General features: G+C 40.8%; 1 protein-coding gene and 1 long non-coding RNA gene across 9 annotated transcripts in view; one reads left to right on the top strand and one right to left on the bottom strand.

Annotated features, from left to right (window-relative positions):
* The first annotated feature begins 1504 nt into the window (after positions 1–1504).
* The window catches only part of fbxo3 (F-box protein 3), a 43960-nt gene continuing 29524 nt past the window's right edge, over positions 1505–15940 (top strand). For 3 of the 8 annotated variants that reach the window (XR_009790429.1, XM_061787203.1, XM_061787192.1), the window contains exons 1-6: positions 1505–1651; positions 6519–6608; positions 9354–9517; positions 9744–9858; positions 14801–15005; positions 15090–15295. Coding sequence is in view for 7 of the 8 variants with exons in the window: in XM_061787203.1 (XP_061643187.1) it covers positions 1566–1651; positions 6519–6608; positions 9354–9517; positions 9744–9858; positions 14801–15005; positions 15090–15295 (866 nt within the window). In the remaining variant the exon portion in view is untranslated. Of the gene's footprint in view, positions 1652–6518; positions 6609–9353; positions 9518–9743; positions 9859–12713; positions 13026–14800; positions 15006–15089; positions 15296–15940 lie in introns of those variants that run through there. The other 5 variants (XM_061787223.1, XM_061787212.1, XM_061787255.1 and 2 more) reach the window with 3 other exon arrangements.
* LOC133484536 (uncharacterized) overlaps positions 13325–15940 on the bottom strand; it is a 2963-nt gene continuing 347 nt past the window's right edge. The window contains exons 2-3 of the long non-coding RNA XR_009790430.1: positions 15049–15172; positions 13325–14954 (exon numbers count right to left, since the gene is read on the bottom strand). This is a non-coding gene — a long non-coding RNA (uncharacterized LOC133484536). The remainder of the gene's footprint in view (positions 14955–15048; positions 15173–15940) is intronic.

Genomic DNA, 15940 nt, shown 5'->3' with positions numbered 1-15940 from the left:
TATTATCTGATTGTGTACTTATGTTCTGCTTGTCTGGATGTGGCATCTGGATATAATGTGATTGTCTAGATACCAACTGATGATCTGGATATTGTGATTTATTTGGATGAAATTTGATTCACTGGATATCATATACTGGATGTGATTATATAATCAGTTCATAGATATGCATTCAGATGATCAAGCTATAGCGTATTGTAAACTGATGGACGGTCTCAATAATGGTCTTCAACCTGCCCCATTCTGACATCACAGTGACCATTCTGAACATCTGTACCCACGCTCATTAAATGTGCCAGCAGTATAAATACACAGCCTTGGAGGCATTTATTCTGTTCTCGTCTTACATTTCCCATCAAGCAGCCGGGTGATCTTCGTGTCAATTTATATAACTCAGTGAAAAGATGCGATATAGTCGGGAGTCTCTGTAGTTTCTCTTAAACCTTATAAACTTTAACTCGAGTGTCCGATCAGCACATGTAAAAGCAAATATTGACAGAGAGAGAGAAGAGCACACTGAGAGCAGTGCAGGACTACTCTACATTCAAAATGAGTACATATCACAGCATGAGCATACGCTTTCTGGCTACAAGACCCAAGACGAGAGAGGAATCTCTTCAATGTTAAGGATTTATCATAGGAAACTTGACGAAATAGTCAATTAGCCTCAAAGGCAGGACACATTTTGGGTTTATTGAAGACCCTTGACCATAGATGTGAATGGTTATGTTGTTATTGGTGGATTTGTAGCGAATCCTGTTGTAATTTTTCAGTTATCATTAGCCAATTTTGCTTGTTTTGGTACTCTGTTTGCAAAATTAGCAAAGCTATGGAATCAGTCAAGCTAACGCTAGCTAGCGCTTAGTTTGAAAGGACAACATGCAACATGAAATACAAATGTGCATTTTTCTTTTTACATTCTCATGAGGTAATTTTGCTTTTTTTATTTTTTTATTTTGCTACCTTACCCAGTTCACTATGTTAGCAAAGCTATTGGAACAAGTGGCTTTTATAGCATAAAAGTCGAGCCAACGCAAGCAAGTGCTTGATTTAAAGAAACATGCAACAAGTAATATGATTTTTTCCCCTTCTTCTCAGTGTAAGCACTATGTAAGTTAATGGGGGGACTATTTTGAGTAGAGGTTTTTATTTTCGTTGTGCCAATTTACAAAAAAAATGGGTATAAAGCTAAATTTTTCTTTTTGTACTTTGTACATTTTAGACTGTACTTTTCTACTTTTACTTTGGTTCAGGAGCTGAACCAGTACTTCTTCTTTTACCACTCTTTTTTTTCATTATTATTCAAGTATGTGTATCTCTACTTAAGTGTGAGTATTTTGCCACCTTTTAGCCTAAGTATTAAAACCACAGACGCAAACAATACCACATTGTCCTTACAACTGATATCTTGGAACCCGGACAAGGGGACTATCTCTTCTTATCACGCCTGCCTTGTTGTTTTGTAGGTGTTTCTAGCGTCCAGTTGGGGGCGATACCGTTCCTTAAAATAGTTTGCTAACAGTGGACATTGAAGGAGAAAGCGAAGAAGAAAAAGCTAACCAACAATGGCGACTGAGTTTCGGATGGAACTGCTCCCTTCGGACCCGCTGTTGCACATATTGTCCTTCCTTGACTTTAGAGATTTGATCCAGTGAGTATGTGATAACCGAACCGTTCCTCCGGTCACCGCACCGACGAGTCGGTAGCGACGTTTGTTGTCGAAAACAAGCAGAAAGTAAAGTGATCGGATGAGCTAACTACAACAACAGCGTTTTGCCAACCAAATAGAAACAAATACCGACAACAGTTGATTGGTATAATGTCTGTGTGTTATTACAAGAAACATAAGACATGGAACTGATGACAAAATGCTGAATGTCGTAAAGTTACTGAAACGCAAAGACGAACATGGTGTCATAACTTTAGCCAACTACCTACAGCTAACTACTATCAAGATGTGGCAAAAGTACTCGCACGATGCACTAAAGAAGTAGAAGTACATGCTTGTGTAAACGATTCAACTCATTTCCCGCTCCTTGTATTATGCTTAAAGTAGCGAAGAGTGTCTTGGGGTTGAAAAGAGTATAAGATCGAGTGAAACTTGAAATTGAGGGTGCTATGTATAATGTGATTAATGGCTATTCCCCGCCGGTAGGATGTGACCTCGAGGTGAAAGAGAAATTCTGGAATGAGCTAGATTAAGTGGTTCTGAGCATCCCAAACAGAGAGACAGTGGCATCTTGGAGAGGTGGCTGTGGAGCAGCTTGTTCAAGAGAATTCTAGTAGGTGAGAAGATGCCTGAGGAATGGAGGAAAAGCGTGCTCGTGCCCATTTTTAAGAACAAGGGTGATGTGAAGAGCTGTGGGAACGAGAGAGGAAAAAAGTTGATGAGCCACACTGTGAAGTTATGGGAAAGAGTAGTGGAGGCTAGACTCGGGACAGAAGTGAATATTTGCGAGCAACAGTATATTTTCTTGCCACGAAAGAGTAACACAGTACCATGAGGGTGTTGATGGAGAAGTACAGAGAAGGTCAAGGTGATACATTGTCTTTGTAGATCTAGAGAAAGCCTATGACAGAGTACATAGAGAGGAAATGTTGTACTGCATGCGGAAGTCTGGAGTGGCAGAGAAATATGTTGGAATAGTACAGGACATGTTAGAGGGCAGCAGAACAGTGGTAATGTGTGATGTTGGTGTGACAGAGGAGTTTAAGGTGGAGGTGGGACTGCATCAGGGATCAGCCCTGAGCCCCTTCTTGTTTGCAGTGGTGATGGGTAGCCTATCCTAGCCTACCCCAATTCCTCATCTGTCAGCCTGACAGGTTAGACTGGAATCCCCGTGCACCATGATGTTTACAGGTGACATTGTGACCTGCAGTGAAAGCAGGGAGCAGGTGGAGGAACAGTTACAAAGATGGAGGCATGCACTAGAAAGGAGATAAATGAAGATTAGCTGAAGTAAAACAGAGTATATGAGCATGAATGAGAGGGGTGGTGGGGGAAGAGTGAGGCTACAGGGAGAAGAGATAGCAAGGGTGGAGGACTTTAAATACTTGGGGTCAACAGTTCAGAGCAATGGTGAGTGTGGTCAGCAAGTGAAGAAACGGGTCCAAGCAGGTTGGAACAGGTGGAGGAAGGTGTCAGGTGTGTTATGTGATAGAAGAGTCTCTGCTCGGATAAAGAGCAAAGTTGATAAAACAGTGGTGAGGCCAGCCATGAAGTACGGATTAGAGACAGTGGCACTGAAGAGACGACAGGAAGCAGAGCCGGAGGTGGCGTAAATGAAGATGTTGAGGTTCTCTCTAGGAGTGACCATGTTGGATAGGATTAGAAATGAGCTCATCACAGGGACAGCCAAGGTTTGATGTTTTGTAGACAAAGTTTGAGGGAGTGTATTTTGATAGAGCGATAGTGAGTATATTTGTGGAAGGATGATGAGGATGGAGCTGCCAGGCAAGAGAGCTCGAGGAAGACCTAAGAGGAGGTTGGTAGATGTAGTGTATGCTCCAAAATCTGTGAAAAACTAGTTAATTCACTTTAATATCGCAACTTTCTTCTTCTACCCCCTTTTTTTTATTTTTTTATTTTTTTTTTTAACCTTGCATTAAATGAGTAGCTCCGTGCATACAACACACCACACTCCCCGAAAGAGGCCAAGGTGCACTCAGCAGGAACAGCAGATAGTAATTGAATGTAAACAAAGACACACTTTTTTCCTTCCTGTGACAACAAATCAGACTAAACCTTTCCTGTTTTAGGTCAATTAGGATTAACAAAATTAGTATTATAATTGTTTGCTAAATGCCAGAAAAAGGAGAGGCCTTTTTTGGACAACTCTAAATGACAAATACAGTCATGCCGAATAGCATTGGCACGTTTTTAGCCATGAATGTATTTATTCTTCTTTGGGTGTTTTTTCAATTTCTATTTTTTTAATATATTACTGTTTTACTTGTTACTAATTTATTTTCTATTTATTATTTTAAGTTATATTTAAAGTTGTTTTGGTAGTTGGATACATACAAACCTTTGAAATAAATGCTCATGTTTATTAATTATGATTTCAATATCAATCAAAATAATTGTGGTGATTATTTTTTTCCATAATCGCCCAACCCTAATGTAGTGTCCCTTCCCTCTTCACACTGTGCAGGCGCGCAAGAGCTGCAAAGCAAACTCAAACAAACATGTCAGATCGTTTGGCCCATAGCACTCATCATAGATAGATGCAAATCAGTCGCCTTTCGGTGACATTCGCAGTTTTGAACTCCAAATAGGCCATTTACGTGAATCGTATAGATCTGATGAGTTTTGGATTTTTTTTGGGGGGGGGGGTCGCTGTCGTCTCAGGCTGTTTCGTACACTGAACACCCTGTGTTGTCCTCTATTGCTACTCTTACTAGGCTTTACACGATCAGGATTTTTGGAGCCGATCAGCGAGTTTAAAATACCGATCACCGATCCGATCACAAGATGGAGCAATTTCTATTTAAATGACTTGTTTATTTACTGTATATACTTGTGTACTTAATTGCTCAAAAATTATATTTACATTAAATTTATCTTTGTTCATCTATTTATGTCAGTGAAATAGTGACAGACGGAACAAATGAATGGTCTTCTATTAGATGGCAGGAAGTACAATTAATGTATCCACTTTTTGTGACATTTTTGTTTGTTAGTGTGCTGTGAGATTTTTCGATTATAAAATATGTGCCATGGCTCTAAAGGTTGGAAATCACTGCTCTAGTCAGATCATGTATTCTAATCAGCAAAGTCAAACCAACATTCCAACATGTCAGAAATAATGGGTGCTAACTTACTGTAATTAAATTACTTTATTGTAATTAAATTACTTCACACACACCAAAACTTTAGAGCATGATTCGACAGAACGCCTGCATGTTCGCTTACAACCGTTTAATGCTAGCACTAGCTTGCTAGGCTACATAACGTTTTGTTGCCTGCTTGCGAGCCGCATCGTATTCAAAGTATGGGAACATACCTCAAGCAATCCTTGAATGAAAGTCCTCTCCCGAGCACCGGTGACCACCAGCACACGTTTTCCCCCATTTTGTTCTTACAAACACACGGCACGATCCATTAGTGTTGTCGTTGCCATGTTAACGAGTGTATCCGGTCACATTTGAGTTGACAAGATGAAGCTCAGTGATCGCAAAAAACGGGATGCGGTGGAATGGGAATACAAGATGTTATTGCAGTAGTTTGACAGAGTGCAATCGTGAAAGACCAAATTTGTCCTGTAGTCTTGCATTACGTGTTGTCTGTCCCACACCGCCAACATTTTATTTTATTTTATTTTATTTTTTTTTAAATAACTTTTGGTGGTCAGATATTTACAGTACTACGTCAAAAGACACCCGACAAGGCTAAAAATAAACTAGCTTTTGGATTCGAATATACTGGAAACGACGGCGATGTGGAGTAAATGTCTTTTGCGGAGCCGATCAATGCGGCGAAATATGACATTAAAGCCGATCAGCATAAAATACTAATTATTGGCCGATACCAATCAGGCCGATCAGATTGGTGTAAAGTCTAACTCTTGCGTTTAAGCAACATTGTAAAATATTGTACTTAATATTTTCCTGGAGGATGCATTTGGGATTAGCCTTTGAAGTTGGTAATAGTGAAAAATGAAGTGAAACAGACAATGATTTTAGTCAATTCATTTCCAGAATGAGAGTGCTAAAAGAGGAGGCTGCTATTCATGTGGCATAGCTTGAAGCAGGCATCAGGTCCAGGTGGAAATGAGCCTGGCTCAACTTGGAGGCCAGAACAAAAAAGCAAAGAAATGAGGCAAATTTATTTTTAATCTTAAATTTGCACATCAACATGGACTCGAGCGGTGTAAATAAATGTTTTTCTGCGTGAATAACATTTGTTTATTTTGCCTTATTGTACTCTTCAGAGTCTTCCAGATTGCTTAATTTATGTTAAAATAATGTTTTTGCTCACCTTTTTCATGCATTTGGTATTTTCATGTCTGTACATAAAATGAAAATGTACAGCTAATCTATATGATCGTATCAGTAGTGATTGGCAGACCACAATCCTGGATTATCTGTACTGGAATCGGTAGCATAAAACCCTGATCAGAGCACCCCTAATTATACATAGTGTGCACATCATCAGCACACAAGATAAAGCATTGCTGGAATGTCAGTGCTAGGTAAATATTTTTTATAATTTAGTAATTTATTTATTCTTTTAAGCATTATTAATTTTGTGCAATTGCAATTGCCAGATCTTAGTGAGGTTAGTACACAGTCATTGCCATGAATGCAGTTGTACTAATAATTTCTTAAATAACACAGTATAAAGATAAAATATAAAATAATTACTAAAACTTCACATGTTATATCACGAATATACGGGGCCCGTGCAAGTTCTGACAGGGCCACCACTCAAAAAGGCTCAATGTTGGTCCCTGCATACAATTAAAATACATGTAATTTTATGATATTCATAATTAATGTGTTTGTTTGGTCCACAGAGTGAGTTCCACTAATAGGAGGCTGAATGAGTTATCCAAACACAATCCCCTGTGGAGGTCGCTGTGCTTCAAACACTGGCTGATCACAGAGTAAGTCAGTCTTGCCTATAGGGCTGTGCGATCAGATTTTATTCACAAAAATCAGATTTCAAGTGATGTTTTTTTTTCACCTGGAACAACAATGACATTCAAAACACGTTTTTCTTTCTATTTTTTTAATTATTTCTTTCCATTTTTGGATTTGCTCTATTTCTCCTGACACCAAACAAGCTTTGAAACCGCTGTTCCCTCCAAGCTGCGCACGTGCATAATTGCGCACTGCTGATTTGGTCTCCGCGCACAGACATTCGGCGTTGCGCACAAAAAATAAAAATCCAACCTGAATTGAAAGTATAACATACAACTATTCAGTTTGTGCTATTTTGCAATGTGATTCAATGAGTGAGGGATGACTGGCTGCTACATCCAATGGCACAATTCACATACGTACTTACGCAGCCTGTCAACGTTGTTGACAATGACAGCGTCCTTACGCGCCGCCCACCACCGGTGTTTTAGCTAGCAAAGCGGTCTGGTCAACGTAGAGCGAAGACGAGCTAGACACACTGCTTATGTTTACCCTCGATAATAATGGCGAAACGAACGGGCAGTGACATATTCTCAAACCAAGCCAAAGTAAAAAAGTAATGCTAATGTTCTTTTAAGATGGAATGGCTGTCGGAGTATGTGCAAATAAGAAAAAGCGGTGAAACTGGTCGAGATTTTCTCTTTTTCGAGCGAGAAAGGTCTGGTCTGCAAAACATGTTGCGAAGCCAAAGTAGAAAGCGAGTTTTCGGAAGGAAAAGTGTGGACAGAATGGAAGCTGGACTACCTTAAGTGTCACATTCAGCACAAAAGTCATTTGAAAGCAGTTGGAATTGTACACAGATGTAAGATGGGAATGGGGATCGGTACCTTGTTGGGGGAGACCGCCAAAGACAGGGAGAAGAGGAACGAGCTGACACTGGTAAACAACTCGAACCCAGAGCATGTTAAAATTCTCATCGACAATATTCTGCTAGCCATCAACATGACTCTGCTGTCGGTTCAACGAATTCACAATCACATGGCAAAGTACCTGAGTATACCTGGTGAATATTTGTGCTACATTTCAAGCCTCCAGTGCAGATTGTGAAAGAGGCTTTTGTTTAATGCATCGCGTCAAAACAGTGTCCAGAAATCGTCTTGAAGCAGATCATTTTGGATCAGCTGATGCACATAAAGTCAAAACTGCAAACAGACGAGGCCATCAACCTGGACAACGTATACAAACACTGGAGAGACAAGAAAAACAGACGGGAATATCATTGTGAATTAAAAAAAATTAGAAATAAATTTGGAAGTGGGCTTTCAAATTTATAGTTTATAGTTGACTTGGTTTGGTTAGCTATATTTTTTTTTCCGTAGTTAAAAGAAAATAAATTTGTTGACATTTTCATTATAAGTTTGCAAAAACACAGAAATAAAAGTGTTCTGATGGGAATGTAAATGTTGTAATCTGATTCTTTGAATAAGCCATGTAACTTCAATGGATGTGACACTGACCTGACCACAGTGCACGTCTGATGTTTCTCACAGTGGTCTAAGGGACCGCTCAGGGCTTAGTGAGTTGACAGTTTGTAAAACGCGCATGAGGACTATGTCGTATGTCATTGATAAACATTGGCATAGTTAACGTCTTTAATAACGTTTCAAACGTGTACGGTGGCTTGGATAAGCAGCTATAGTTACAAATTGTGGACCCGCGATGCAGGACGGCAGATGCATCGGCTTTGCTAGGGCTCCTTCAACAAATCAGAGTGATGTATCACACAGGTGTGTTAGTCAGCCTAATAATTTGGGGATTTTGAATGACTTGCAGCAACATAGTATATTAAAATGTTTGAGTGAGTTGATTTTGCAAAAAAAAAAAAATGCACAAAATTAGTTCTTGCTTGTTTAGCATTTTTTAACCCTATCTTTGAATGTTAATTTTTATGCATGAGCCATTTGCACTGAAAAAAGAATCACAGTATGTTGTTATGTGGTTGTTTGCTTCAAACCTTTGTTTTGTTCAATAGTGGATCTTTTACACATACATTTGAGCATGAAAAATATGAAGATACTGTACTGTGATGTACATTGGTTCACAAAAAAAACAGACATGCACATATTCTGTCCATCTTTAAAATGGCGTTATTGTCATTCATCTATGTAGTCCATTGGTTGCACTGATGGAAAGATTGTGGCCCCCTCCATCAATTAAGTAGCCCATCCCTGCGATTACCGCGATCGATCGTTTTTAACAAAACAAGCCTACTCAAATGTAGCTAACCTCACTATTTTCATTTGTCATTGTCTAAAAAAAAAAAAAAAAAAAACGTCTTTAAATATGGGTGACAATTACGCTGCAGGCTTGCTTGTGAATCAGCCAAAAACACGGACTTGTATAAGGAAATATGATCGTCTTCCGTCGCTGACGTCAGCAGCCTCATGCAGTTTTCGACCTAAATGTGGGTGGGCCAAAATCTGGCTGAAAATCAAATATGTCACTAGAGAGCAAGCCTAAAACTATTACTGAGTCTAGTTTGGGGGGAGTTTTTTCTGCAGACATTGTTTTTAAGTTCAGAACTACAGTATGGAATAAGTCCCAACGTTCACAGCATTAAAGAGGTCCTTTGACTTGCATCAACTTCCATAGAATATAAATGAATAGATAGTTAGGTTAGCTATAAATAATTGCCCAGCCCTCCTTGGTTGTTTTTGATTTGTGTATATTTGCGGTAAATTAATGTTTAAAGTTGCGTTGATGTTTAGTGATGAGCGGCTGCAGAGCGGACGGTCCTGGTACAATGTCTTCAGCGAGTACTACGCTGACCTGGGACGCTACATCCACTACTACCCGCTGTTGAAGAGAGCATGGGAACAGCTGACCAGTTTCCTGCGGCAGAGATGTCCACGCATGATTGTGTCGCTTAAAGGTGATGTCACGAGAGACGCTTTGATCGTTTCGCAGCCTCTTGAGGACGTAATGCGTGTTTGGCTACGTCAAGTAAAACTTCACACCTCTAATGTAGCATTTAGACCATGCTTGATTGTATATGCTTTCACTGTAGTTTTAGATTTACAGCTTGTGTTTTTAATGTGTATTTGTCTTTGCTCACCTTGTTTCGTAATGTTTTGTTTCCATGTTGTTTGGGTTTCCAGAAGGTGCCACGGAGGCAGAGCTGGGCAACATTGAGGCTCAGATCGGCTGTCACCTTCCGGACGACTATCGGTGCTCGTACCGCATCCACAATGGCCAGATGCTGGTGATACCGGGGTCAGTGTGTTCGTGCGCGCCTGTGCCTGCGTGCCCGTCTCACCACCAGTGTGTATGTGTTTGTCCATGTGTGTCCCCGTGTGTATGTCTTGTCATGCCAGTGTCTGTTCTTGTGTGTGTGTCCATGTGTGTCTTTATGTCTGTGTATTTTTGCTAATGTATGTGTGTCTCTGTATATATCCATCTGTGTATGTTTCCATGTGCATGTTTATCCCCATACGTGTGTCCTCGTATGTGTGTCTTCATGTGTCCCTTTGTGTCTATGTCTGTTCCTATGTGCTCCCGTGTGTGTAGGTCTGCATGTCCGTTTGTGTCCGTGTGAGAGAGAGTGTGTGTGTGTGTGTGTCCTTGTATGTGTGTATGTACAGTATGTGTGTGTCTGTTCCTGTATTTACAAGCGATAGACCGATTATCGGCCGGCCCGATTCTCGGGGCCTATATTTGGCTTTTTGGCGCATATCGCCAATGGTCTTTTTTAAATGTGACGGCCAATTTAATACTTGGTTATTTTGGCTCTGATGCAGCCGCGGCGAGCCTTTCTATGACTTCTCTCTCGAGCATTGTCCCACCTGATTGGTTACCCATGCACAGCCACTGCACGGGTAACAGCCTGTCAGCACCCAGTAAAAGCCGTGCAATGCATGCACAATGCTGTCAGTCTCTCACATACGTTTTACCAAATGGCGACAGTCCAGGGAGCGAATATGTTTCAAAGGTAAGTTAAGGCAGCAGACTCTACATAAATTGTAATAAATCCTAGTCCTCTACAACGCACAACTACTTGTAACTAGGGGTTGGCGATATGGGCCAAAAAAAAATAAAATAAAAATTTTCTTTGGCCAACAAAAACTATACATGCGTTTCATTGAAGTCCATAGTGACCATTCACCCACTTGTAAGCTGCAAAACTCCTGAGGTGGTTGCTCGGAGTCGGCCCGCTAGTTTGAGAGCAAGAGTTTGTTTTGCTTGTCGCTGAGTCACATGACTGACTCATGTCTGTCGATTCGGCAAATGAGGACTTTCACGCGCTTCCTCCTTTCGCTCTTCCTCTGATGCCGTCCATGCACCCGTTTGGTTGTTTTCTTTTCGACACAGTATGAATATATATGTATACACACATATATAATGTAAAATTGCCCCTCGTTAGAGCAAATTTCACGATTATATCGAAGGGGATATATATCGCCTACCTCTACTTGTAACATTACTTTAGGCCTATTAAGGTTATATGCAGTATATATAAACACACGCGGCAGCTCTTCCCGCTCGCAGTCCCTGCAGTCGTTCGTCTTCGTGTTAATTGCATTATTTGCTTGCACTTAATGTACTTTCAATCATGTAAAGCACATGGAGTTACCTTTTGTATTAAGTATACTGTATAAATATAGCTGCCAGTGCCTTGCCTTAATGTGAAGAGGTTAGCTCGCAGGCTAATACCCAGCTAGCTGCTAATTTGCCACGTCAACCATATTAGTGGTTTCGGGGAGACGTTTAACCACTTAAAACATCCATCGATCCATTTTCTGTACCGCTTAACCTCACTAGGGTCGCGGGCATGCTCGAGCCTATCCCAGCTAACTACGGGCAAGAGGCAGGGTACACCCTGAACATAAGTTGCTAATAATATCGATAGGGAAATAGTGATAAACGTAAGAAGTGTTTGTGTGTGTGAGAATGAAAGAGAGAGAGTAAAATTCAGTTGCACGCATGGCTGAGGAATTGTGTGTGCGCACAACAGCAAAGCATTTATTTCTAAAACTTTGGGGAAATAATGGCTGTTTAACTATTTCTGCTGCTACAGGAGGAGCAGGCAGCTGCACATGAACACACAAGAATGACAGAAACACCCGCAATAGGCAACAGAGCAAACACACATCCTTCCACAGCCGTGTTGATGATACATTCAGCTCTCTGCTGGCAAATCACACTGGTGACTTCATGGGCAGTAGCTGTGTTGAGGATGAGCTACATCTATACCTCAAGGAGCCAGTGATGGACAGGTGTAAAGCAGACCCACTCCAGTGGTGGACGTGACCACTCTCCTCTGTTTTATTTACTTTATATAACTTTTAGATAACTATTTATTTAAATTTGCAGTTAACTTTATGAGATGCTGCTGGCCCTGGGAACTCCCTGCACTTTTTGTTGTTGAACTTTGAACAAAATTATTATTATTAGTATTATGTGATATGTAAAACATTAACATTTCACTTGTATTGAAATTTAGGAAGACTTTGTTCAGGGATCTCGTTTGATGTGCGTCCTGCGTCCATAGACGAATCAGAATCATCTTTATTTGCCAAGGAATTTGTCTCCGGTAGTTGGAGCCGCTCTAGTACGACAACAGCGAACACTTTGGAGACAGAAAGACATTGAGAAAAATAGTCACTGAGCAATAAAGGGTTGGTAGTTATCTGGTAATGCCGGCACAATTATTATTATTTTTTGACAATTGTGCAAAAAGATGCAGAGTCCTCTAGCACTTAGAGCAGTTTGAATGACTAATATAGCAATAGTCCGGTGCAATGACCATTGTGCAAATGGCGGGGAGACTTCAAGGAGTGTATGCAGTTTGAAGTGACTAGTAGTGCGATAATCTGGGACTATGTCGATTGTGCAAATGTTGCAGATACTCCTCAGTCAGTGTGCAAGTGGGGCAGATGCTACTCTGGCATGAGTGGCCAGTATTGGTCAACAACAGATATGCAAATAGTCCAGTGTGGCGAGACTACTACAGTGAGTGCACGGGTATGTATAATTGGCCCGACACAAATGTGACAACAGCAACTGCAAATGTGCCTCAGCAGCTCCTGTGGCAGGCCGTGCTTCCTCAGAAGCCGCAGGAAGTACATCCTCTGCTGGGCCTTTTTGAGGACTGAGTTGATGTTGATTGCCCACTTCAGGTCCTGAGAGACTGTAATTCCCAGGAACTTGAAGGTCTCGACGGTTGACAGAAGGCAGCTGGACAGCGTGAGGGGCAGCTGTGGCAAAGGATGCCTCCTGAAGTCCACGATCATCTCCACAGTGTTGAGCGTGTTCAGCTCCAGGTTGTGTCGGCCGCACCACAGCTCCAGCCGCTCCACTTCCTGTCGATATGCAGACTCGTCACCGTCTTTGATGAGGCTGATGACAGTGGTGTCATCAAACTTCAGGAGTTTGACAGCCGGGTGCGTTGAGGTGCTGCAGTCGTTCGTGTAGAGATATGTTTGTGTGTTGGTGAAGAGCTTCCACACACAGCGAATCAAAGGAGGAATACACTAAAAGTATGAGTCCTGTCTTGATGCTAGCCAAGCAGAGGTAGAGTAGGGCAGGATTATCGTTCAATGAAATACAATACATGGGAGTTTTTTCTGTACTCGATACATTTTCATTTTTGTGGTGACACCCGCTGCGCCGCTCCCGACGCAGCAAGCCGCTGGCAGAACGGCGTTTGCTCCATAGATGCACACAACTGGGAAACTTTAGGGAGAGTTAACAATTTATTACGTTCACAAGCCTGCGAGCTAACGAGCTAGCAAGCTAAGGAGGTAAACAGCTCACTCGACTGGGGCAACATTGTTTAAAATGTAAGTGCTCTGAGTTGTGTGTCTATGTTCCCCGCATAACACACGCGCACACTCACGCACATATGAATTGTTTACCATAACCACAGCGGTAAACGTTATCAATATTCAGGCAGTAGTTGACTTCAGCGAACTCATTTTAAGCGTCGTTTGATTGACAGGTGACGGTCTCACAGTCCAGCAGCTCGAGGGTGGGCCTTATTTTACATTTTGTTAATCAGTTATTTAACCAGGTAAAAGCTGAGCTATAAAATCTCTTTTTAAAAAGCCAAGAGGCAGCAGAAAATATACAGGCGGCAGAAATTACAAAGTATGACAACATTCATACAATAAATGAAAATAATAAAAAAATACAGTGATATTAAAATGCATCTGATTTAAAAACAGTGATAAAGCCCAAATCATTTGAGAACACTGTTTTTTGTAAATGATTTTTTAATTCATTCAAATTTGGCAGGCTTTAAGACTTTTTTTAATCTCTTTAGTCAGTTAATGACTATACCGCTGTGTGAAATGTTGTTTATTTGCAATTTCTTTTAACAGAGCCTGGGTCTATTTTATTTATTATTATATAAAATATTTACTGTTCTAAATTACAATGTTAATGTTCAATATTCTTTAGAATTAAAAGTTTATTGTTCTTTAAAAGGATGTAGTTGACTGATAATATGCTATAATATTATATCAGTGGCATAAAAAAATAATAGTATCGTTTATCATGATAGTTTTTAGGAAAATATATCGTCCAAAAAATTTGCCTGCAGGACGAAACGCATAATATATTGGGAGAGAGAGAGAGCAATTGTAAACGCAACTGTAGTAAAAATCTGCACTATAGCGGGACTGCGTAGCACGAACCGTGATATAGCGAAGGGTTACTGTATTTGTATTCTGCGATGATGACTTCCAGGGACTCATTGTTTCCAGACATGTGCATCCTGGGACTCACACAATCTCAAGGGTAAAATGATCTATGTTTATTTACTATAGAAAACTTTAAGGAGCTATTTTTTTTCCATTTGACTTTGTAAGACATGATGTTGAGCCTGGGAGCTCCCTGCATTTTTTGGTTAGAATTTTAAAGCAAAGGTGCATTATTTTCTAAGATAAAAAGACTAACATGTTGCAAATCTGGAAAGCTGATTAATAAACATGATTAAAGACATTTGAATGAAGTCAAGTGTTGGAGTTTTTATTATTCAAATTTTGACGTCAATATTTTTCTTTTTAGGCAAAACTAATATCTGCTCCAATTATCGGTTATCGGCCTCCTTGACTACTAATAATTGGGATCGGCCCTAAAAAAAACATTGTTCAATCACTAATATTTACGTGCAGTATATATATGTGTGTGTGTGTGTGTGTGTGTGTCCTGTCAGGCTGATGGGGAGCATGTCGCTGTCCAACCACTATCGCTCAGAGGTTCTGCTAGATGTGGAGACAGCGGCGGGGGGCTTCCAGCACAGGAAGGGGATGAGATGCTGCCTCCCGCTCACCTTCTGCTTCCACACAGGCCTCAGCCAGTATATGGCCCTGGAGCACACAGAAGGGCGCCGCATGTTCGAGAGCTTCTACCCCTGCCCCGTTTGTACACTTTATGCCAAAATCAAGCCCCAGGGAGTGTTACCTCACTGCTGCTTGTGTGATTGTCACCTTCCTCTCTTCCAGGATCAGACAGCCCAGGATCCTGCAGCCGTCGACATGTTCATCACAGGTGGCTTTTGTGTTATGCATACGGTTGTGTTGACATGCTATTTTGGAAAATGGAAACAAATGTGTATGTCTTCAGGTTCGTCCTTTTTGGAGTGGTTCACCACCTACGTCAACAACGTGGTTACGGGAGAGTACCCCATCATCCGAGACCAGATCTTCAGGTACATGATCTCATGCTAAAAAAAATACCAGTAATTGAAGCCCAACCAAAAACATTTATACTTACTGATACCACCAAACTAATTTTAGTTCAGGGACCACATTCACTCCAATTTGATCTCAAGTGGGCCGGGCAGACCAGTGTATTCATCGCTTAACGACTATTCAAAAATGTTCTTATTATTTTGGTGCAAGTAATTACAAGTACATTTTAGAAAATATTCATATGTTCAATGAATATAGCTTCATGTCATTCTTGTTTCAAATATGTCGTCGACACAGGTTGATGCTTTGGTAATGCGCGCTCTAGTATTGACCATGTTTATATCCTTTTCCTTTGGAGACCTGACGCGACTGACTTAGACTAGGGAAGACTTGCTAAACATTAGGGAGTCTACTCTGAACCTTCTTTCGCCAACTTTCACAAATCCACAAAGTTTTTTCTCAAGTTAAAGAGTGGAGGAGGGGGAGAAGACGACACCACAGAGAAAAGCGTGTCGGAGTGCAGGTTAAGCTTCGACAGCGAGGATTTTGAACGCCACTTCCACTGAAGTGTTGGAATTCTTTTTTTTATTGCTGCTTTTAATTTATTGTATAGAAGGAAGTTTCCGCCTGTCATTTGAAATTCAAATTGTGTTCAAATATCT

This window comes from Phyllopteryx taeniolatus, chromosome 1, assembly GCF_024500385.1.
Source record: "Phyllopteryx taeniolatus isolate TA_2022b chromosome 1, UOR_Ptae_1.2, whole genome shotgun sequence".
NCBI lineage: Eukaryota > Metazoa > Chordata > Actinopteri > Syngnathiformes > Syngnathidae > Phyllopteryx > Phyllopteryx taeniolatus.
Note: the sequence above shows the minus strand (reverse complement) of the source record. Positions and strands in the feature narration are given on the sequence as shown.